The sequence below is a fragment of the Dipodomys ordii genome, unplaced genomic scaffold, assembly GCF_000151885.1.
Source record: "Dipodomys ordii isolate 6190 unplaced genomic scaffold, Dord_2.0 Scaffold17, whole genome shotgun sequence".
In the NCBI taxonomy this organism is placed as follows: Eukaryota; Metazoa; Chordata; class Mammalia; order Rodentia; family Heteromyidae; genus Dipodomys; species Dipodomys ordii.
Window position 1 is genome coordinate 21047449 of NW_012267233.1, and position 23497 is coordinate 21070945.

General features: G+C 35.5%; 1 protein-coding gene across 1 annotated transcript in view; it reads right to left on the reverse strand.

Moving 5' to 3' along the window:
- Cnbd1 (cyclic nucleotide binding domain containing 1) overlaps positions 1-23497 on the reverse strand; it is a 222064-nt gene that overhangs the window by 62696 nt on the left and 135871 nt on the right. The window contains exon 5 of the mRNA XM_013012406.1: positions 6102-6247. Within this exon, the coding sequence (XP_012867860.1) occupies positions 6102-6247 (146 nt within the window). The remainder of the gene's footprint in view (positions 1-6101; positions 6248-23497) is intronic.

Sequence of the window (23497 nt, forward strand, 5' to 3'; positions counted from 1 at the left end):
GAAGAGATACTGACATTCTTATATAATGCTAATATGAAACGCTTTCTATAATTTCTCAGCATAGATCATAAGACATGAATATGTCCACAGGTTTTAATTTTAGAAGTCTAACATACACTCAAAGTAAAGGTAAAAATTAGTATAGGCAAGAATTTATTTAGTACCACACTGTTAAGAGTAGGGAAAACTAAAAAACCTTAAAGGGTATCAATAATATCAACATATCTTGCAAAATGTCATATCAAAAATAATATACTACTATTAAAGAAGTTAAGCCTAAGAAATTGTGAATTGAGTAATCAATTTCTGAATTAAGTATGTACACAATGAAGGATAAGGTCTAATAATCATCAACGGGTATATGTCTGGGGATGAGCAGAACAGCAATTAGGCGAAATGATCTCCAGGACAGGAACACAAGTGGTTTTTTCTTTCTTGATATTGTTTCTAATGTATTTATAATGTACCATGTGATTTTGTTTGTTTATTTGTATGTTCCTCCCCATAGTATAATCCTGTTTTCACTGTATTTGATGGCAGTGCCCTGCATCTTATATATATACTTCTCTAATTTAGGGAGGGGAAGGGAAAAAACAAAATTCTTAAATAGGGATACAGCTTGATCCATTATAACAATGAGATGTACAAGACACTACGTTGAAAAGCAAACTGTACAATTTTTGAAGGGGAGTGTAGTTGTGAAGTGGGAGGGAAGGGATGGTAGGGAAAAAACAAAGGAAGAGGTAACCAAGCTTGATAGGAAACATATTCATTACCTTGTTCATATAACTGTAACCCCTCTGTACAGTATTTTTACAATAAAAGTATTAAAAATAATATATAAATAAATACATGTGTATAAACAGTATATAAAACACTGCTCAGAGCTAGGCATCCTGGCTCATGCCTGTACCCCTAGGTAGGCTGAGATCAGGAGGATTAAAGTTTAAGACTAGCCTTGGCAAAATATTCAAAATCCCTCATCTCAACCAATAAAAATGAAACATGGTGTCACACATCTACCATCCCAGTAATACCAGAAGGCAGATCATAGTCAAGGTTGGATAGAAACAAAAGCAAGACACTACTGAAAACATAGTGGAAGCAAATGTGTTGGAACCATGGCTCAAATTGTAAAGCAAGTATAAGGCGCTGAATTCAACCTTAGTAACACACACACACACACACACACACACACACACACATATACACACAAAGAATCACATTGTTCTATTCCCTTACATCAACTTATCTGACCTTTTCTGCTTGTCTCAGACATACACTAGTTATTGCAAATAAGGGAAACCATGGAACGTATGTTTCTTTGGGCCTGGCTTACATCACTTAATATAAGATTTTCCAAGTCTTTCCATTTCCTAACAAATGGGGCAATGTCATTCTTTCTGATGGAGACATAGAATTCCATTGTGTATATATATCACATTTTCTTGATCCACTCATCTACTGAGGGGCATCTGAGTTGGTTCCACATCTTAGCTATGGTAAATAATGCTGCAATAAACATAGTCGTGCTGGTAGCTTTAGTGTGGTCTTGTTGTTTCTAACACATTTATAAGATTATTTCTTTGTTGCTTTGTATGTCCCTCCCCCACAGTATAACCCCTACTTTCACTGTATTTGATGTCGGTATAATTTGTGGAGGGGAAGGGAAAAAACAAATTGTTTAAATAGGGATACAGGTGGACCCATTGCAACAATGAGATGTACAAGTCATTATGTAGAAAACCAACTTTACAACTTTGGTGGGGGGGCGGGGAGAATTGGATGAGGGGGGCGGGGGGAGGATGGAAGGGATGGGAAGGGGAAACAAAGGAGGAGGCTACAATGCTTGATAAGAAATGTACTCATTATCTTGCCCATGTATTTGTAACCCCTCTGTACAGTATTTTCACAATTAAAAAAAAAGAATCACATTGTTCACTAATAATCTTTACTAGATGTTGAATATTCCCTGGAGATTTGTATAGTACAATTAAAAGTTCTGCTATTTCTACTTTAAGAAGATGACATTTAAAATATGACTTGATTAATACATAGAAAAGTTAAAGGTGATGCTGAAATATATAAAAAATTTTCAGCATTAAAATTAGATATAACATTTTATTCAAATAAGAAATCATAGGGTTCTGAGATATAGCATCACAAAAGAAGAATAAGGGAGGTTAAAATTTAAAAACAGAGCTGGGCATCAGTGGCTCACACCAGTAATCCTGGCTACTCAGGAGGCTGAGATCTGAGGATTGCCATTCAAAGCCAGCCCAGGCAGGAAATTCCGTGAGACTTATCTCCAATAAACCACTCAGAAAACTGGAAGTGGCACTGTGGCTCAAGCACTTGCCTTGGGCTGAAGAACTGAGGGATGGCACCCAAGCCCAGAGTTCAAGCCCCACGATTGACCAAAAAAATAAAATAAAAATAAAAACAGAACAGAAATAATACTATAACGAATAATCGGTTTTGAAGAAACAGTAATGTTAGCGTAGACAGGAAAGAGAAAAGCTTATAAGAATGGGCTTCCACTATAGCATGAACGTAAAAGATGAAATTTGGATGTGGAATCCAGTGAAGCCTCAAGAAAGTTAACTTTTTTAGTTTTCAAGAGGTTATGAACCTTATAATAATGTCCTGTATCATCACCCTGGCCATGAAATAAGAGATTCAATGAAACCATTTGTTCTTAGCAATGAATGTATCTATAGCTAATATAACATATACAGAAGATGCCTGTGTGCAATGAATACTAGTTTGTCATTTTAATATAGTTATATAAGTATTTTTATAGATAACAATCTTATATAATAATATGTTCTAGTACCATAATTACTTAAACAGGTGCTATGTATATATTTGATTGACTATAAAAATCATGATATTGTTTCTTCAGATTTTTATTGCAAAATCAATGGGTAGGAGGCTGAGGGGAAAATGGTAAGTTTGAGAAACTTTCCTCTTATTAATAAAGCATTTCTAAAGACCTAGTAGTCAGACAGGAGACCAGAAAGTAAGAACAGCTGTGTGGGATTGCACCAGAGAAAGGATCGCCCCTGAAGCAGATTGAAGGCAGCAGCCTGGTGATGAGGGGCTACTGGGGGGATAATTTAAATAATACCAGAGGGAGGGAAATGGCATACATGAATAAAGGAGAAAGGAGTGAGACAGATACCTAATTTGGCTTGTTCAGTAAGTTGAATGAACAAAGAGCTCAGGTATTTAATGAGTTGACAGCTTTGATAGTGAAACTGATCTGTGCTGTCAGAACTACATATCTTAAAAACTCAAGAGAAAGATTGTGCAATATAGAGGAGTAAATGCACACTTGGTAATTTCTAAAGGTGTTGAAATGCAAGTTGAAATATTCTACTTGATATAATCAAGTTAAGGTTCATAAATTTTGTTATTGAAATTTCATGTTTCAATAGTAAATGGATTAGTAAAATGTTATCAGAAAAGACTGTTGCGGCCAATTGGAATTTTAGAACTTCCTTAGGAAAAAAAGCCAAATGGGTAATTACAAATACTAATACATGAATCTACAGTTGTTGTGGAAAATTAAACCAAAAGGATTTGTAGAAGGGGTGAGTATTGCCCTCATGTCAGCTTTCATTACTACAACAAAATACCTGAAACTTTTACCTTTTAAGAGAATATGTGTGTGTGTATATATATATATATATATATATATATACATATATATATATGTAAAACACAATGTGTAGACTTGATGTCTCAAGGCTGGACATCCCCATATTATTGGCCTCTAGGAAGGCACATTGTGATGGCACATCATGGGGGAACAGTGTGACATAGATGAGAGTGGAAATGATGTCCAAATATAAGTAGGGAGAAAGATGGGAGAGGCCAGGTTTCTCCTTTGGTAATGATCCTGAAGTGGCCTGAGAACTACCCTATGCCCCAATGACCTAAGGACCTCCCAAAGTTATCCACTTCCCCGAGTTCCACCACCTCCCTAGGGACTAAACCTTTAATCACATTATATCCTTGAGGGACATTCAAATTATAGCATCCTCAAGTCTTCTCTCCTCTATAAGGCAACAATTTAAAATGTGTAGTCTTGTAATGTCTTTCTGGATCCACTCTTAGATAACTTATATATTGCATATGAATAGTATATATATTTATAATGTACATATTTAATGTATACATACTTTTAGATTTTTATATTTATATAATTCTACAGTTGTTCTATTTTAATTTGTTGTCTTTAGGGTTTGTTCATGGTACATATAGATCCATTGAAACGCCAGTTCTGCCAGAGAAAGTGAAGGAGAGACAGACAGACAGACAGACAAAGAAAGAGACAGAGAGAAAGATATTCTATCCCATCACTGCCTAGAATTCCATAGAATGGACTGAAGGCCATGCAGGTTGCTCCAATATTGCTCCCATTATAAACATTGGGCATATCTGTGTTAAGATTCTCACATCTAATGAGTTTTGTCATTGCAGAATATTTCTTGGTAATTCTTGATAAGGACCAGGTAAGCTCTATTCTATTTGATCTCCTTGTTGGAAATAATAAAGGGATTTTTTTGTGGCAAAGATTGCAGTTCAAAGCCACTCTGGGCTGAAAAGTTCCTAAGACTCCATCTCCCAACTAACCTGCAAAGAGCCAGGCTGGAAGCATGGCTCAAGACTCTTATCTCTCATTAACCAGCAAACACTGCAAGTGGTACTATAACTCAAAGTGGTTCAGTGCTAGCCTTGAGCAGAAGTGTTCAGGGACAGTGCCCAGGCCTTGAGTTCAAACCTTCTTGAATACCAACTGGGACAAGCCATCCCAGCAACGAGCACCTAGACTCAGCCAGTCTGGGGAACAAGGGAACATGAAGAGGAGTAAGAGGAGATGATGTCACATCAGCTACTTTGTGCCTGCCCTTTCAAAATTAACCAGAGCCAGGAGGTCAATAGAAGTAAGAAGCCTGCCCATCTAGTGTCCATACCTGTCTACCTATTAACTGGACAGGAATTTATATACTTGCCTTTGTTACCTGACTTCTCTACCTAGTTACCAGATGTCAGAAGTAGCTAGGGACATTTCTACCAACATTTTTCAGTCCCAAGTCCTTCCTCTTGCCATTTATTTGCTCTCTAGTATTTTTTTTTTCTAGCCCATTCTCTAGACTTCATCTAAGGACTCACGCCACCAAGGGACAGCTGCTGCTCACTGCCCTCTCTGGGAGGGGACCAAATTCCAGCCTTTTACCCCTAAATGTCAATGCCTCTTGTCAGCAGGAAGTAGCCAGAGAGAATCTGTGTCCTATTTCATGATTAAGGCTAGAATGTAAGGTCCGCTCCTGGGTGGCGAGCAGACTGCACCCTTCTCACAGCAAAGTCTCCACCCAGTACCAGCATTACTTAGGCAATTGGGACACCTGGAAGAGGTCACATCTGCATCCGCTGATGTCACATCTGAATTTGATGTGGCCACACCTTTCTCCTCCCATACCCTAGATAAGGCCTAGCCCAGGCCCAGATGCCCTCTTTTCTAGCTCTTTCCCAGCTCTTTCCCAGCTCTCTCTTCTCTTTCCCAGCTCTCTTCTCTTTCTAGGCTCTCTTCTCTTTCCCAACTCTCTCTCTTTCCCAGCTCTCTTTCCTAGGTCTTTCCCAGCTGTGTGGAGGGCCAACATGACCTGGTGCCAGCCAGAACGATGAATAAACCTACCCCTTATGTGAAAATAAATAAATATTAATTGCAGTAAAAACTGCTCAAAATGTGGTTCACATGCTAGTACACCACTGCTGGATTATTGGAAATTAATTTGAATCTCATCTCAGGCTTCCTTAAACCAGGACTTGTCAGAGTTGAGCCTAGCAGTAAGAGTGTCAATGCATACCCTGCCAATCTGAATGTGTGGTGAAAGTGTTTAACATAATCTTTACATAATAGAGTGAGCGATGCTATCCATTTCTTTTACAACCTTGTAGATGAAGAAAATCCACATAATACATTTTCAACACATCAAGTGAAATGGTGAATATATTGATAGAGAAATTGACACAGATACATGCATTTCAATTGCCAATACATTCATCATACTCTACATTCATCTGTTTGTTACCTGTGCTGCCTTTGACCCAGGTTTGGGAAGTGACTTTCCTACTAAGTTTTTTCAGATGTTCATCATCTAGGTGAGAGCTTAAATCAGGAACTGTCTTTAACATATTCCACACAATGTTGTGCTCATGCGTTGTTCTGTGAACAGGCCTTAAAAAAAAAAAAAGAAGATTATGTATTCAGAGACCACAAAACCAACACCTTTTAAAATTTTTGTTTCCAATTTTGTATCTTCTTTTTCTTTAAAAGTTATTTAAGGAGAACTATGATGGTATTCTACTTTGTCCTACTAATCAACTCGAAGAGTTTGTTTTCTTTAAGATATTTTTTCTTCATGGTACTTTACACCTTAGGAAATTACCTGGTACCTTTAACTTAATTGAAAATTAGCTACTTCACTTGCAAGCTGCTGTCTTTTATTAGTAGTACTTAAAATTATAAAGATCTTTCATAGACAAATAGAAAATACTACTGTTATTACTGTTTATTGTAAATCCTTAAATACTATTAAATTTAAATCAAACTGTAATTTAACTGAGAGTGTACATTTTAATAAATAAAGCTTACTAGATGACATCAAATATAATGCATAGTTATCACAGATGGTATATTTATTATTTACTTTTGTTCATATGTTTGTTTTTGAGAAAATGTCTTATGTAAGATGTAGCTCAGCCTAGTCTTTCTGCCTCAGCCTGGCATACACTGTGAATAAATAGATGTGCCACCATACCTTGTTCCTACTTAATCATTAAGGCCACTACTTAGTAAATGAAACACCATAAGCAGGATATGAAATTCATTTTACTCTAAGTTCTCAAGATATTATCTGTGCTTTCACATAGGTCATTACTAATGTCCAGTACTTAGAAATCTAACGTGAAAATGTGCCCACCCCACAAATACAATTTTGCAGTTTTCTCTTGGTTTAGACATCATGTCCTGTTGGCCTATCTGATATGTATGTTAGTAAATGGGGGTGTGGGGGCTAGCATATACATTGTGCTTTTCCTACAGATTGTAGAAAAAAACGACATTGAATTAGTAGAGAAACAGTCATAAGAAAACTGGCCTTCTATCTAATAAAAATTAAAAAAAATATGCTTCAGGTGCAACAATAAGGAATTAGTACCTAAGTTAAATGACATAGGGCTGAGTATGGTAGCTTATGCCCATGATCCCATCCATGTGAGAGGTAGGGAGGATTTGGGTTCTATATAAGTGTAGGCAAAAGTTAATGAAATTTTATCTCATACAATAAGCCAGGCTGTAATTCCAATTTCATGAAAAATGAAAGTAGAAAGACTTTATTCATACCTGCCCCAATTTCAGGGCAAATGAAGGTAGAAAAAACACATTCATTCTGGCTCCAAGTAAAATTGCAAGATTCATTTTGAAAAATAAAAACTGAACTAAAACAGGGCTGGAGGAATAGTGTAAGTAGTAGAGTACTTATGCAGCAAGCACAAGGCTGTGCATTCAAACCTCAGTAGTGTCAAAAAAAAAAGGAAAAGAAATACACAATAGGGTTCTATGCTTTCATCAGAAAGGATGACATTGCCCCATTTATTTTTTTTTCAAATTTTTTATTGTGAAAATACTGTACAGAGGGGTTACAATTACATGGGCAAGATAATGAGTACATTTCTTATCAAGCATTGTCGCCTCCTCCTTTGTTTCCCCTTCCCATCCCTTCCCATCCTCCCCTCGCCCCCCCCCCACCTAATCCATTTATAAGGAATTGGAAAGATCTGGAAAAAATCATAGTAAGCAAAGTAAGCCCAGCCCAAAGAAAATAAGTTGCATGGTTTCCCTCATTTGTAATAGATTGGATATGTCTGTGATATTCTTAACAAGGGATCACAATAGCCTAACTGCTAAGTGCATAGGACCATATACAATGAAGCTTAGAAACATGAACTCCAAGAATTGGAAACAAGACGTTCTTATTATATCCTGTAAGCAGTTATTTCTATATTTTTCTGTTTTCGTTTTCTGTATACTTTGTCTTGTATATAAGTATCTGTTCCATGGGAGGGAAAGGGGAATCACAGAAAGACAAAGGATGAATTAATGAAACAACAATACTCACTTGACACTATGTTGGAATGAACTATACAACTTGGGGGGGGTGAGGGAAGTAGGGAGGGGTAAGTGGGAGAAAAGTGTTTAAAAAGAAATGTACTCATTATCTTACTTATATAACTGTAATCCCCGTGTTCATCACCTTTGCAATAAAGATCTATATAAAAAAAGAAAAGAAATAATTTGCATATAACAAATGTCTAACACATGTTACCTGATTTTGTCATAAATAATATCAAAGATGTAAAAAGATTTTATATGTATGTATATTTAGTGGTAAAACTTTAGTTGTTGGAACAGGCAAGTCCGATGGAGAGAACTCTGTACACATAAATGGACACTTTGAAATGAAATCCCTTAGACAACTAAAGAAGGTAATTTAAAAACAGACATTAGTTCCTATAATGATATCAAAAGTAGACCAAGTGCTTAGGAAACTTGTTACTTTATAGAAAGCAGTCCCAAAGAGCCAGAAAGTAACTGTTGAGTATGCTTGATTTAGCACAGTGTCTTACTGAATAAAGCTGACCAATTTTCAATTATCGATCAAAGAAAGTAGAAAGAATACAGCCACATGGATTATTGTAAGGCCAGGTGTTTAATAATTCCCTTTAGCCTCTCTTTAAGGGAGAGACAGGAACAGAGAGAATAAACATGGAAAGATTTTAAAACAATGTTTGCAACATAACTTTGCTTTGGGAACTGGAATAGACACAAATTGAAGTTTACTATGTTTTCACTGGATTTTTACCACTGAAGAATACAGTATTATGTTCCCAGTTTTGTTGCTGTTGTTTGGTTGGTGTTGTTTTTGTGTTGATACTAGAGTTTTGACTCAGGGCATCAAACTTGCTTAGGGGCACACTATGCCTGAGCTATGCCTCCAGCCCTTTTTATTTTGTGCTGGTGATTGCAAAGAAGGCTTCATCTTTTGCCTTACTTTCACTGAGATTGAGATTCTCCAATTTATGCTTTCCCATCAGTACAAAAACAAATATGCAATTCACACCAAGATTTCTTCCGTTGAGATGAAGGTAAACATTTTTGCCTCAATTGGACAAAAATAGGAATCTTCCTGATTTCATCCTCCAGCTGTTTCTGTCTCCTGAAGAAGTTTTTGAATTTTCAAACCAAAAATAATGAGCAGTATTTCTTTCTTATCACTGAAGTTACACACTTGCCAATGTTCTCATTGAATTTGTTCATTGGGATAAGACATAAGAAGAAACATTCCAGGTTATAAAAGAGATTTAAGCCAGGGGCCAATGACTCATACCTGTAATACTAGTTATTCTGGAGGCTTAGATCTGAGAATAGTAATTCAAAGCCAGGTGAGCAGGAATGTCCATGAGATTTTTATTTCCAATTAACCTCAAAAGGCCAGAAGTGGAGCTGTTGGTCAAATGGCAGAGTGCTAGCCTTGAGCACAAAAGGTCAGGAATAGTGGCAGGCCCAGTGTTCAAGCCATAGCACTGTGGGGTGAAATGATAGAAAGAGAGAGAGACAGAGAGACAAACAGAGACAGACAGAAAGAGAGAAAGAAAGAAAGAAAAAAAGAAGAAAGAAAGAGAGAGACAGGGAGGGAGGGAGGGAAGGGAAGCAGAGGGAAGAGGAGAGGGAGATGGGGGAAATAGAGGGGAGGAGAGAGGAAAGATAAGGAACAGAAAAAAGAAAATAAAAAAAGAACAAGTAACATTTAAGATCTGATTTTAAAATCTGCTAACACTCAGGGTAAAGTTTTTCTTTCTCATTTTATGAAACAACATTATTGGGGTCAGTCAGTGACTTCAATGTGTTTCCATTTCCTCCTTTTTCTGAATGTGATTCCTTTTTAAAGATAAATAGGCTCTTCCAGGCTGTATGATTGGGCATTGAGTAAGATGAGAGCAACAAATAGTGTCTTTATGATTTTTATGTTATTGGACCAGAAATGGCCATATTTGTTCTTGATGAAAAAAAGATATATCCTTCAAGATCCTTGACTTTGTGATATAGTATTGGATAAAAGTTTCATCTTTGTGTTTTGGTGACAAAATGAATGTTAGTTTTGTAAAACAAAAAAATATTCACAGATGGAAACCGAGAAGAATAAAGTAAAAAAAGGATTCTAACCTCCCAAAAATGGTTCCCCTATTTCCAAGTATTTGGATGGAAGATATTTGCCAGGCACTCTTGTGGTCATATGACTGACTCCTAGCCAATGTGAAGTGAACAGAGACATTTGAAGCGTGGCTTGCTACATGATCAAATTTTATAATACTCCACTTTATAACATTCCATTTGATGGAAAGACTTGGAAAAATTATATTAAGTGAAGTAAGCCACGCCCAAAGAAGCATAGGTCCCATGATTTCCCTTATTTGCAATATCTAGTATATGTATGAGTCAAGCAGAAAAGGCCAGATAAGGTGATGTTAGGAAAATGAAGCCTAAGATATGTATTTTAAATGTTTTTTTTCTTTCATGCATTTGTTTCTAACGCAATTATAAGATTATTTCTTTGTTGCTTTGTATGTCCCTCCCCCACACTATAACCCATGTTTTCATTGTATTTGATGTCAGTATAATTTGTGGAGGGGAAGGGGAAAAACAAGTGGTTTAAATAAGGATATAGGTGGACCTGTTGCAACAATGAGAGGTACAAGTTGTCATGTCAAAAACGAACTTTACAACTTGGGGCTGGGGAGGATTGGGTGGAGTGGGGGAGGGAGGATGGGAAGGGATGGGAAGGGTAAACAAAGGAGGAGGCTACAATGCTTGATAAGAAATGTACTCACTATCTGGCCCATGTAATTGTAACCCCTCTGTACAGTATGTTCACAATAAAAAAAGAAAAAAACATTGCATTTGAATATAAGAAGAATGCATACATTCATCTGTTAGATGCAAAAATCACACATGTGTGCACATGTATATATGTGAATATATATATACAAATACATCAAAATTCATGAAAACTATGTATATACATTTCTATATGCAATCTATAGGAGGATACTTGCAAGTAGGTGTTGTGTTTCTGCCTCTCTATATGTGCGAGCATAAACAAATACAACATGTATTTAGTGTCATATACTCTTTCTATATATAAAATATATTAATATGCTTCCTTATAGCAAACTTATTTACATTTAGCAAAAAAGAAAAACTAATGGCAGAACTGTTGATCAGTCACTCACTCACAGTCCACTGCTAATCTGGGTCAGAGCTAAGGAGTGTGGTAAAAATCCAAGCAGTTTGACTCTGGGCTACATGCTTAAGAATTTCAGGGCATACTAAATAACTTAGCATAATCAATCAGTTCTTTGTGACACCTTTCCCTTCCTTTTCCCTCACAGCAGTGTTTAGATCAACCTAACTGTGTGAGCCTTGAGTTTCTCAACTGTGAGACAACTACTGTGTTTGCGCTGGTCCACCTGACCCTTGGGTAGAACATTATTCTGTGGTAGAGGAGGAATGGAACATGCAACAATTGGTGCTGTCTGCAGTTTTAGACTTTTTTATATACCATGTCTGTAAAAGATTAAAGGCCTCACTTATAGCTATTTCCAGGTAGTCTTGTTGCTTTAATCAATGATTCTGTGACCAGCTGCTCAGTCTTCTTTATCTCTGGACATCCCCCAAACTTGGAATTGCTCTTCATCACTTTCCTATGATTAAGCTCACTACTCATTAATATTCCGATCAGCTATAGGTCTCCTCATATTTGATTTATCATTTTTAGTAGCCTGGGTTAGGTCTCCAATTTCAATGATTGATTTATCTATTGCACAGAATTCTGTCAGATACTGTGCTAGATATTTGAAGACTATGTTATTGATGAAAACAAATGTCTGCCCGTCCCAGTATACAAACTCCTTGCCTTCTTTCTGAATTATCCTTTATAAGCAATTCTAGCTTTTCTTGGTTTATAATTGCTTAATCAAATTTTTGATATAATTTCATTTTCAAAATAGTATATATCCTGTATTTTTAGGAAGGTGGTACATGTGTGCAATGTATGTGCACCAATATCAGGAACTGAGCTCAAGGCCTTGTGCTTGTGCTGACTTTAGTCTGGTATTTCACTGGTTAATAAGGAATAAGGATCTCTAAGATTTTTTCTGTCCTAGATGGCTTTAAACCACATCCTCAAATGTCAGCCTTTCAAGTAGCTAGGATTACAGGTATGAACCACCCAGTGTCTGTCTGTATTTAGTATTTTAAATAGAAGCCATCTATCATGCAATTTAACTTGGATTTCTGTTGACAACACCATACAATGATTTTCAATTAATGAATATGAGCTATTATTTCTATTTTTATATCTCCCTTACTTTCAACATTTTTATAAATTTTAATAAGTCTTACACTTATTCCTTATATTCATAAGTTTTTGAGGATATTCTAAATGGTTTGTGTACTAAACTTCATTTTGGAAGGTTTATATTTGGCAATCACTGTATAATATTTATATCTGTATGGATCCTGTATCTTACAACTTTATAGATTTTTTTTACTATTTGAGTTTAATCTATCTGGATCTTGCCATTTTCAGGCATAGTCTAAGTTTTGCTTTCTAGGTAAATTTTATGTTTTTTCTCATGATCAGTTTTCCTGTCTGGAACATGCCCTATAATGCTGAATATAAGAGGACCAATAGGCATTCTGTCTTTTACTGATTTTAAGGAAGAAATATTGCTTTTGCAATATTAACTCTGATTTTCTCATTGATACACTTTATCAGATTGAGGAAGTCACCTTTTGTTACTATGCTGGCTATGTGTTTATTTTATTTTTGCTTCAATTTCTGTTGGACTTTTTAGATGACTATGGCCTTTTTCTTTTCTTTGTATGATGAATAAATATGGTATATTACATTTGTTGGTTACTGGATGATAGATTACCCTTATATTTCAGAGGTAAATTTCACGTAGTTGTGGTGGATAACATGTTCTACATATTTGTGAATTCTTGTGGCACATTCTTGATGAGAACATTTGTTTTCATAAAGTTTTATAAAGTATATTGCTTTGTAGTTCTTTTCTTATATTTTTTATGCTTTGGATATAAGAATAATCACTAAATCATAAAATTAGTTGGAAAGCAGTTTAACTTTTTCTATAGTTCATAGATTTTGTGAGGAATTTTTACCAATTCTTCTGTAAAAGACTGACAGAAATTACTAGTGAAGCCATTTATGAGTAGAATTGTCTTTGTAAGAGTTCCTTTTTCTAATTAAATCTTCTAGTGAGTCTATATTTTATCTTCTCAGATTGAAATTTTATTTTCTTTTGGGAATATGTCTTTTAGCTATAAGTTAACATTGGCATACTGTGTCATAAGATTCCCTTCCAATGTCTTTATATTTAAAACACTATTCCACTTATATGTCCTATAACTCCCCTTACATCTATTTCTAGCCCCAAATCTAACTAATGGTCAAAAGGAAAATGTTAATATATTACCGGTATTGCTAGAAATTCATTAGGGAATAAAATATTCTAGAATTTTTTCCTAGAGGCCAAGGTAAGCATTTGGCTCTGATAATTAGTTGATGTAGAATGGCAATTTCTGCCTGTCATTGTCATCAATGCTAAAATGAATTCCTCACTGCTCCTTGCTACAGGCAGATCTGAACTTGGCAAAACTTTTGTTAATCTGCTGACTTTTCTTGCTAAGCTAACTCCTCGTATTTCTTGCTGACAAAAAGGAATAAAACCACATCTGATACAGGCATTTTAGTATTGTCCTTTAGGTTCTCCTTTCCAAATTTATCTTCCTGTGAGAGGCAGGATTTGTCCTGTGGCAGTGGCTACAGTAACGGTTTGTTTGCATGTGCTGAAGCAATGTAATCAACCTATATAAGAGAACATGTAAGCAAAGCCATTAAACATAGGTAGGATCTTTGCCAGTAAAACAGTAAATCAGAACACTCAGGTACAAATGTGAAGAGAAAGTCATTGTAGAGGATGCTACAAGAAGCAATATTTAAGACCAATGAGTTTAATATCTTGAAGAACACATAGCTAATAGTGACAAAAATTAAAATATCAAAAATTACTAAGTAAAAAGCAAATTATGTCCTTAACACTCCTGTTCAACTGTACATTATTGTAAACACATCTAAAACCTATATTTCAGACCATCTGGATAGATTTATAAAATAGGAAGGAAAAAAAGTATATCATTATCTCATTTGAAACAAAGCCAAAATATTTCATGTAGAAAGACTTACATGAGAGCATTAGTCAAAATACTAAAACCTTAAAAGAGCATTTATGAATAAAGAAATAAAGTGTTTCATTGACATAAAGGGTATCATCTAGATTATTACAGATGTCAGGAGAATAATGCAAAATTTGATTGGAAACAGAAATCCTCTAAATAGGTGACATGCTACTAAGAACACATTTACATAAGTACAAATACATTAAAACACTTATCCCAAGAACAAGAGTATAAATGATCCTTAATTATCTTTTTATTATTAAGAATGCAGAATTAAATTATTCTCATTTGTTTTATGATTCTTGACTCAATGATTCAGAACTGATGCCTTCTTAGAGTTCCCTTCCACGGTTTGTAAAGTCAGAGTATCCTCCCAGTTATTCCAATCATCCATCCTCTCCATTCATCTAAGAAAATTGTATACCAGGCTCTAGATAAAACGATAATTTTGATTTTTATCTTATTAATAAATTCTCTTGCCAAATGTGTCTTAGTAAAGGTGCTAGCCTTTCTGTATGCTGATAATTTGCTCAATGATGTTGAATTTAAGACACCTGAACTACTTAAACACACCTTTAAGGACACCTGAACTATTTAACTGTTAAGCAATGCTAGACATTCTGTGAAGAAAAGCTTCAAACAAACAGAAACGAAAATAAATAAAGCAAGAGTAATTCTGATAACAAGTAAGATGCTGTCCTAGGAGAGCTGCCAAAGGCCAGTGAAAGGCTTGATAAGAAATGTACTCATTATTTTGCCTATGTAATTGTAACTCCTCTGTACAGTATTTTCACAATAAAAAAATTTAAAAAATTAAAAAAACTAAAAAAGAAATGTACTCATTATCTTGCCCATGTAATTGTAACCCCTCTGTACAGTATTTTCACAATAAAAAAAAAGAATGACCCACTAAAGCCAAAGAATAAAATATCTAGCTCTTGTCATGAAGCAACCAGTTTTATCTATTTATTTAGTTGTTTGTTTGTTTTTGGTTCTAGTTCTGGGACTTGAATACAGACCCTGAGTGCCGTCTCTGAGCATTTTTACTCCTATCTGGCAGTGCTCTATTGCTTAGACATAACAGATCCACTTCTGCCTTTTTGTTGGAGGTAAGAGTCTCACAAACTTCCCTGCCAGGGCTAGCTTTGAACCATGATTTTCAGAATTCAGTTTCCTGAGTAGATAGGATTATAAACTTGAACCACCAGCACGTGGCAAAACAATCAATTTCTAATTGGAAATGATGATATGTGAGAAAAAAGTAACTGATCCATATATCTACACTACTGTCAAAGACAGATTAACTTTATTCTGTCCTGCAATTATGAGTAGAAGGCATGAATCTATCAGTTTTTTTTCTAATTAAAATGTTAAACAACAAAACAGGGAGAAACAATTCAAGTGTTAGTTTGCTGTCCAAGTGTTCCTGCTGTTTCAGTCCATACTTTCTTTAAATGTTGGTCAAAAGTAAACAACTAAAACAAAAACAAAAACTAAAATTATATTTCATGTGCCATAAAAAACTCAAGAATCCTCTAAAATCTTTGAAAATCGGAGGATACTTACTTTCTCCCAATCAGTTCTTGTTGGTTTCCATTTTCACCAAACAATTAATCTCTGATTTAACTGTAGACATTGCTCTAGTGGTAATGCACTTTGTCAAGCAAGCTCCAGGACCTGAGTTTAATCCCCAGTAGTGCCAAGACTTTTCTGCATTAATTGAGATGATTATGTGATTCTTTTCCTTAGTTCTGTTAATTTGTTGTAGTGTGTTTATTGCTTTTCTGTACTACAGAGCTATAATAACAGAAACAGCTTCATAGTGGCACAAAAATTTGCCTGGAAACCACTGAAACAGACTAGATAACCCAAAAATATACCTCAATGCTTTCAACCAGCTGATATTTGCTGAGGGACCAAAGATACATGTTGGAAAGAGAATTTCTTCTTAAACAAATGGCATTGTGAAAGCTAGAAATGTACTAGCAAAAGACATAAACTGGATCCCTTTCTGTATCCTTGTATAAATATCAACTCAAAATTGATCAAAGACCTCACTGTAAGATCTGAAATCTTGAAATTACTACAGAATGAAATAAGAGAAACATTAGATCTTATTGGCCCAGACAGGACCTTTTTGAATAGATTTCTAGGGCTTCAGCAATTGGAGAGAGAACTGACAAATGTAGCATCAAGACATAATGTCTCTGCACAGTGAAAGACATAATAACTAAGCTAAAGACAGCCTACAAAAATGGCAACAATGCTTGATAGGAAATGTACTCATTACCTTACTCATGTAACTGTAACCCTCTGTAGAGTAGTTTACAAAAAAAAAAAAACCTTCTAAAAAATGGGAGATTTTTTTCCAGCTATATGTCAGAGAAGGGCCCAATATGCATAATATATAAAAATTCAAAGAACTAAACCCTCAAAGAATCAATAACTCATTTAATAAATTGGTAAAGGACCAAAATATCAACTTCTCATGTAAAGTAAAAATGACTAACAGGTACATAAAAAATACTCAACATTTGTGGCCATGAAAGAAATGCAAATAATACTGAGTTTCCCTCTCATCCCAGTAAAAATGGCCATCATTACATAAATGAACAATAAGTACTGGCAGAAATGTAGAAAAAAGGAATTCTAGTATACTATGGATGGGAATGTAAACTGCTTCAACCACTCTGGAAAGCAGTTTGGAAATATCTCCAAAAATTAAGCATAAAACTAACCTATGTTCCAATGATATCACTTCGGGACATTTATCCAACAGATTACAAGTTAGAAAATCCTTCTGCAAAACTATGTTCACAGATGTATTCTTTGCCATTGCCAAGTTGCAGTAACAACCCAGATGCCCTTAAAATGAATAAAGGAAATGTAATGTATGTGTGCACATGTGTGTATATGATTTTACTTATCCACCATGAAAAATAATAGCACATTATCTGTAGGGAAAATAAATGGATATGAAAATAAAATGATGTTAAGTGAAGTGTCAGGGTCAGAGAGTCAAGGGATGCATGTTTTCTCACATATGTGGAAATTAGGATTAAATTATAAGCATATGCAAACATACAGAATCATATGCATACATGCACAAATATATTGACTGAAATTTGCATGCACAGGGGAGGATTGCAATGGTGTAACTTATAGTTTGACAAAATGAATACCAAGAAAAAAAAAACATGTTGTTGGTAGGGAGAGGTCAATTGGAGAAAGGGAAACTGAATAGAGAAGAAAATGGTGAGCAAATGTAATCATAATATTCAGTGTATAGCTGGGTGTTAGATACTCATGCTTGTAATCCTAGCTACTCAGGAGGTTGAAATCTGAGGATCACAGTTTTAAGCTAGCCTAAGCAGGGAAGTCTGTGAGACTCTTATCTCTAATTAACCCCTCAAAAGCCAGAAGTGGACCTGTGGCTCAAAGTGGTAGACCATTAGTCTTGAATGAAAAAGCTAAGGGACAGCGCCCCACAATGGACAAAATAAATCCTTTAACCCAGATGAAGATGAGACATGTTAATTCTGTTCACATTTTATGGACTAAAATGAAGCACCTGCCATGCTTTAATTCAGAAGGGGCAGGGATTGCATTCACCATGATTTCAGAAGTAGAATATTATATACATTGAAAATTGCAAATACTGTAAAAACTGAGAATTGATAAATTCCTATGTCCAACTTTTCACATTTTTGCTAAACTGATAGGTGAAAAAAATGTCCACAGTAGCTCAGCATGGAGTCAGAGGTCTGTACTCTTGGCTCCTTGGCAGGCAGAGGCAGGAGGAACTCTAATTCCAGACAAAAGGTAGTTAACTCTAATTCCAGACAAAAGGTAGTTAAACTTTCTCAAAAACAAAAGAAATATAACCCCTGCTTTCACTGTATTTGATGTCTGTACAATTTGTGGAGGGGAAGGGGAAAAACAAATCGTTTAAATAGGGATACAGGTGGACCCATGTCGAAAACGAACTTTACAACTTTGGTGGGGGGGGAAGAACTGGGTGGTCGAGGGGGGGAGGATGGGAAGGGATGAAGAGGAGACAAAGGAGGAGGCTACAATGCTTGATAAGAAATGTACTCATTATCTTGACCATGTAATTGTAACCCCTCTGTACAGTATTTTCACAATAAAAAATAAGAAATTCATGTGCTTATGCCTGTAATCCTAACTACGCAGGAGGCTGAGAGCTGAAGATCACAATTCAAAACCAGCCAGTGCAGGAAAGTCCATGAGACTCTTATCTTCAATTAACCACCAGAAAAATGAAAGTGGCGCTGTGACTCAAGTCGTACAACATTTGCCTTGAACTGAAGAGCTCAAGGACCCAGAGTTCAAGCCCACTACCAACCAAAAAAAAAAAAGTCTCAAGGATGAGACTCTTATCTCCAGTTAACCACCAGACAACTAAAAGTGGCACTGGGCCTCACAGTGCCAGAGTGTTAGCCTTGAGAAAAAGAGGAGTTTGAGCCCCATGGCATACAAAAAAAGATAGAGAAAAGAAAATACATTTTTAGGACATCTCCAAGGGTCTGCAAAGGGACCAGCACAAATTTGTTGATAAGCTTTCTAGTTTAAACTTTGGGTTAAGGAAAGTGATTCGGGGCTTGGGATCCTGAGTTTGATTCCCAGCTGTACAAATTAAATAAATAAATAAACAAATATATAAATCTTAAGCTTCATTATCTTACCTCCACTTAAAGTCGGGTTATTAATTAAGCAATGAAACAATAAGAAAACAGTTACAGTAATCAAGCTGGATTGAAAACACAAGACTCAGTTGGAATAAGAAGATGTAGAACAAGGAGAACAAAAAGTAAGAAATATATAGTTAAGTAATACATATGAAAATCCAAATAGAAGCAGAATATCTAGGAGTCTCTTACATTTGGCTATATTGGTCCCTGACAGAGTTACCCTGAACAACCAACACATGAATGCCTGAAAGATCCAAAATACTTACGGTAATTTGAGGGCCTAATGGTTAAGATACATGAACATTTTCAGAAACTGCACAGCTGAAATCCCTGGGCCTTGAGCAAATGATCTGTGAACCACAGATTACTATGATTGAAAAATAGAGCTAAAATGTTCATTGAAATTACATGATGCACACATGGATACTCTTGGACCACTTTAATAGTTTTATAAGCACCTTTATGACAGCTTTACAATTATTTAAAACTGTTAAAAATATGATTATCCTTCCCTATATCATTTTTTTCTATTTGTCCTTGTTTGCTACAGGTTTACAAGCAACTTGCTATAAAATTATTTTCCTAGAATCTAGTGTGCAGTTGAAATACTTCCTGAATCATTACTCATTAATATGCACATCACCTCCTGTCTGACTTCTCCTCATTTGAATTGCCTAATCAGTCAAGGATGAATGAACAGAATAACAATTGATTTTATTTGATCATCCAAATTCATATGACAAATGCTGAACATTATCAGCTTTTCCAGCAATTGGGCTTGGTCATTTATGCAGAGGACATAAGAGGACCTGCACGATTGAATTTTCTTTGTTATTCTTTCACACTAGCTAATTTAGCTTTTTGTATTTCAGAGCTTTAAAAATAAAACTATTTGCAGGACCTAAAAATAGATTATTAGTTTTAATTTTAATATATTAGCATATATTATTTGCCGCAAAAGGTTGTTAGTGTCATCTCCGTACATATAGTATATACTAATCAAAATCACCTTCCATGTCTTTCCCATTATTCCATCTGAAAACAGTTTCAGAAGGCTTCATTGTGTGATTTTCACACAAATATATGTGTGTATGTGTATATATATGAAAACAATTCTTTGATTTTATGATTTATCTTCCCCTTTATTCCTCAGCACTTTCTGATACCCACCTGCCAACAGAACTTGTTTTACTTTCTCTGTGGCTCAATTTTTTCAGCACCTATTAATTATACAAAGCAGTTTCACAATGATAATTATTACTTTTAAATGTTTTAAATATTATTTTTAATTGTTACCTCTCCTGAATGAGGAGGATGACTGGGCTATTTCTTTTCTTAATACTTTTTTAATTATAAAAATACTGTACAGAGGGGTTACAGCTACATGAGTAAGGTAATGAGTGCATTTCCTATCAAGCATTGTTACCTCCTCCTTTATTTTTCCCCTACCATCCCTTCCCTCCTCACCTCCCCAATTCCTCCCTCCCTCCACCCCACAAATTGTAAAGTTCATTTTCAACATAGTGTCTTGTATATCTCATTGTTACAATGGGTAAACCTGTATCCCTATTTAAGCATTTTGTTTTTTTCCTTTCCCCTCCCCAAATTAGAAAAGTGGCTATTTCTTGCAGAGAAAAAGGAATTTGAAGATATAATGCATCACCTATATCCTATGATACCTTATTTCCTTTCACTTCAAAGTAAAGAATTGAAGGAAATGAACTCGTTGTTTACTAAATTTTGGAGAAAAATGATCATAAAACAATGCTGTACTTCCACAGACAAACTTGCAATTTTTTTAATCTTTAGATGATGTACTTTCATCTAAGACAACTAATTAGTATTTTCACAAACATAGTGTTTAAGATATAGGTGGTTTAAAATAGCTACACTGGGGAAAAAAGACTCCTTAAGTAATTTCAGATAAAGATTCACCTGTAACTTTTTTTCTAGAACACAATAGCAAAGATAATCATATATCACTGAAATACACAATGATGTATATTTCACCCATCCTCGGATTTTTTTAAATTTTTTTATTTTTGCTGTCGTGGGGCTTGAACTCTACGCCTGGGCACTGTCCCTCAGCTCATCAGCTCAAGGCTAGCACTCTACCACTTGAGCCACAGTAACACTTCCAGTTTTCTGGTGGTTTATTGGAGATAAGAGTCTCACAGACCTTCCTGCCCAGGCTGGCTTTGAACCATGATCCTAATATCTCAGCCTCCTGAGTAGCTACCATTACAGGCATGAGCCAGGGGCACTCGGCTCCTAGGATTAATTTTATCGAAGGTTTTCTGCATCTTTTATGCTTAGACATTTGAAAAAGTTGTTTCTAAGACACAAAACTGAAGCTAGGTGCCTGTGGGCTCAAGCCTGTAATCGTAGCTACTCAGGAGGCTGAGATCTGAGGATCACGGTTCAAAGCCAGCCCAGACAAGAAAGTGTGTGAGACTCTTTATCTCCAATAAACCACTAGAAAACTGGAAATGGTGCTGTAGCTCCAGCGGTAGAGCGCTCGCTTTGAGCTGAAGAGCGCAGGGACAGCATCCAAGCCCAGAGTTCAAACCCCACGACTGACAAAAAAAAAAAAACAAAACTGATATGATGGATTTCTCTGTAAGAGAAACTGATAGGCAATTTTGTTGGGAATCTTAATTATTCTTCACTTAATCACACAATTTTCTGTGTTTATATGTGCTCAACAGAAAATAATCGCTACATGTCAAATTCAGATGGCAAGTAGTAGCTTCTACCTACTTTTTGAAGTCAAACAGGGAAGTCAAACAGATTCAGATGGCAAGTGGTAGGTAGCTTCAACCTAATTTTTGAAGTCAAAAAGGGAAGCACTGTCTGAACAATATTGCATTTATCTATTTTCACATGTATATTATGCACATAATGTTGTACAATGGTTGATTTTCACATGCTAGCATCCAAGAAAGGAAACAAAAGATACAAACTTTTTCTTATTCAATTTAAAATTCAGAGAGCAGTCAAACACTACTCATCATGTGTATGTCTGGCCGTGTAATAAAAGGTAAAATGGTCTGTGCCATTGAAAGTAACCTAGATTGGAGGCAGGAGATGAAAACTACTTCACAGATGATGGTATGTAAAGTAAATAAGTTAACAGTGGGAAATGAAAGATATCAGTGCTTCAGGAATAAAGAAATATCCAAACTTCCAGAGTTATGTGTTCAAGAACCACTGTAAGAAGAAAGCCCAGTTAGTTGTAGCAATGAGAGCAATACAGAAACTAGACACCAACTGGAGCTAAAATGTAGGGAAGGAAAATTCTATTAAGAATTTGACATTTTGTTATCAGGAAAGGCAAAATCAGCCAGGCTTCATTAAGAGGAGTAAATGAACATGGTTAAAGTTTTGTAAACTCTGACTAGAATGGAAAGGACAGATCAGAGTATTAGGAAACTAATGCCCTGAGATCAGTTAGAATGATATTAAAGTAGGGTGAACAAGTCCATCTAGTATGTCAAGTTTTATGAAGTAGTTTGGAGTACATATAATGAAGGTAATGGGTCAAGAGAGAGATAGCATAAATCAGAAATAGGAGCCATATATCTTTCCACAGAAGAATCACTGTTACCACTGGTGGTGTCAGTAATCACAACTGGAAGGACTTTCACTATCAAGAAAACTGATGAATAATATTGTCATGAAAATTTTTCCAAATATAATAAAATAATTTGGTAAGCTACTTGGGAGCCTGATTTGAGGATCCTGGTTCAAAGCCAGCTCAGGCAGGAAAGTCTGTAAGACTGTGATCTCCAATAAACAACAACAAAAAGAAACCATAATTGGAGTTGTAACTCAGGTGGGAGAGCACGATCCTTGAGCATAAAAGCCTGGCACAGTGCTCAGGTGCTGAGTTCAAGTCCCAGGCCCAATAAACACACACATACACACACACACACACACACACACACACACACACACACAATCTGTTACATTTAGTGGCTTGAATTGATAACTTTAATTGCTGTCAAAATGTTTGCCAGAAAAATACTGATATCTAAGAAATGTTTTGTTAGCCCATTACCATTCCTTAGACTGTATTCTATCCTCATACAAAGTTCAAACCATAAAAGTAAACAAAATCAAATTTTACTAATTTAGTTTTAACCTTTCCATCATTTGTGAGGAAATTTATACATAGCAAGGGCACAAAATAGATCAATTTACCTAACCCCATCATTGAATTAAAGAGAAATTGTATATGCATATGTTTATCATGTAGTGATATTTAATTATGTCATTTATTTACTATGAAGATAATCCTTTTGCATATTGATGAGAAAATGGTGATATAGAGAATCTGTCAGACATTAAGTTTAAAAATACTGAAATGTAACATAGTATTCAGTTATATGCT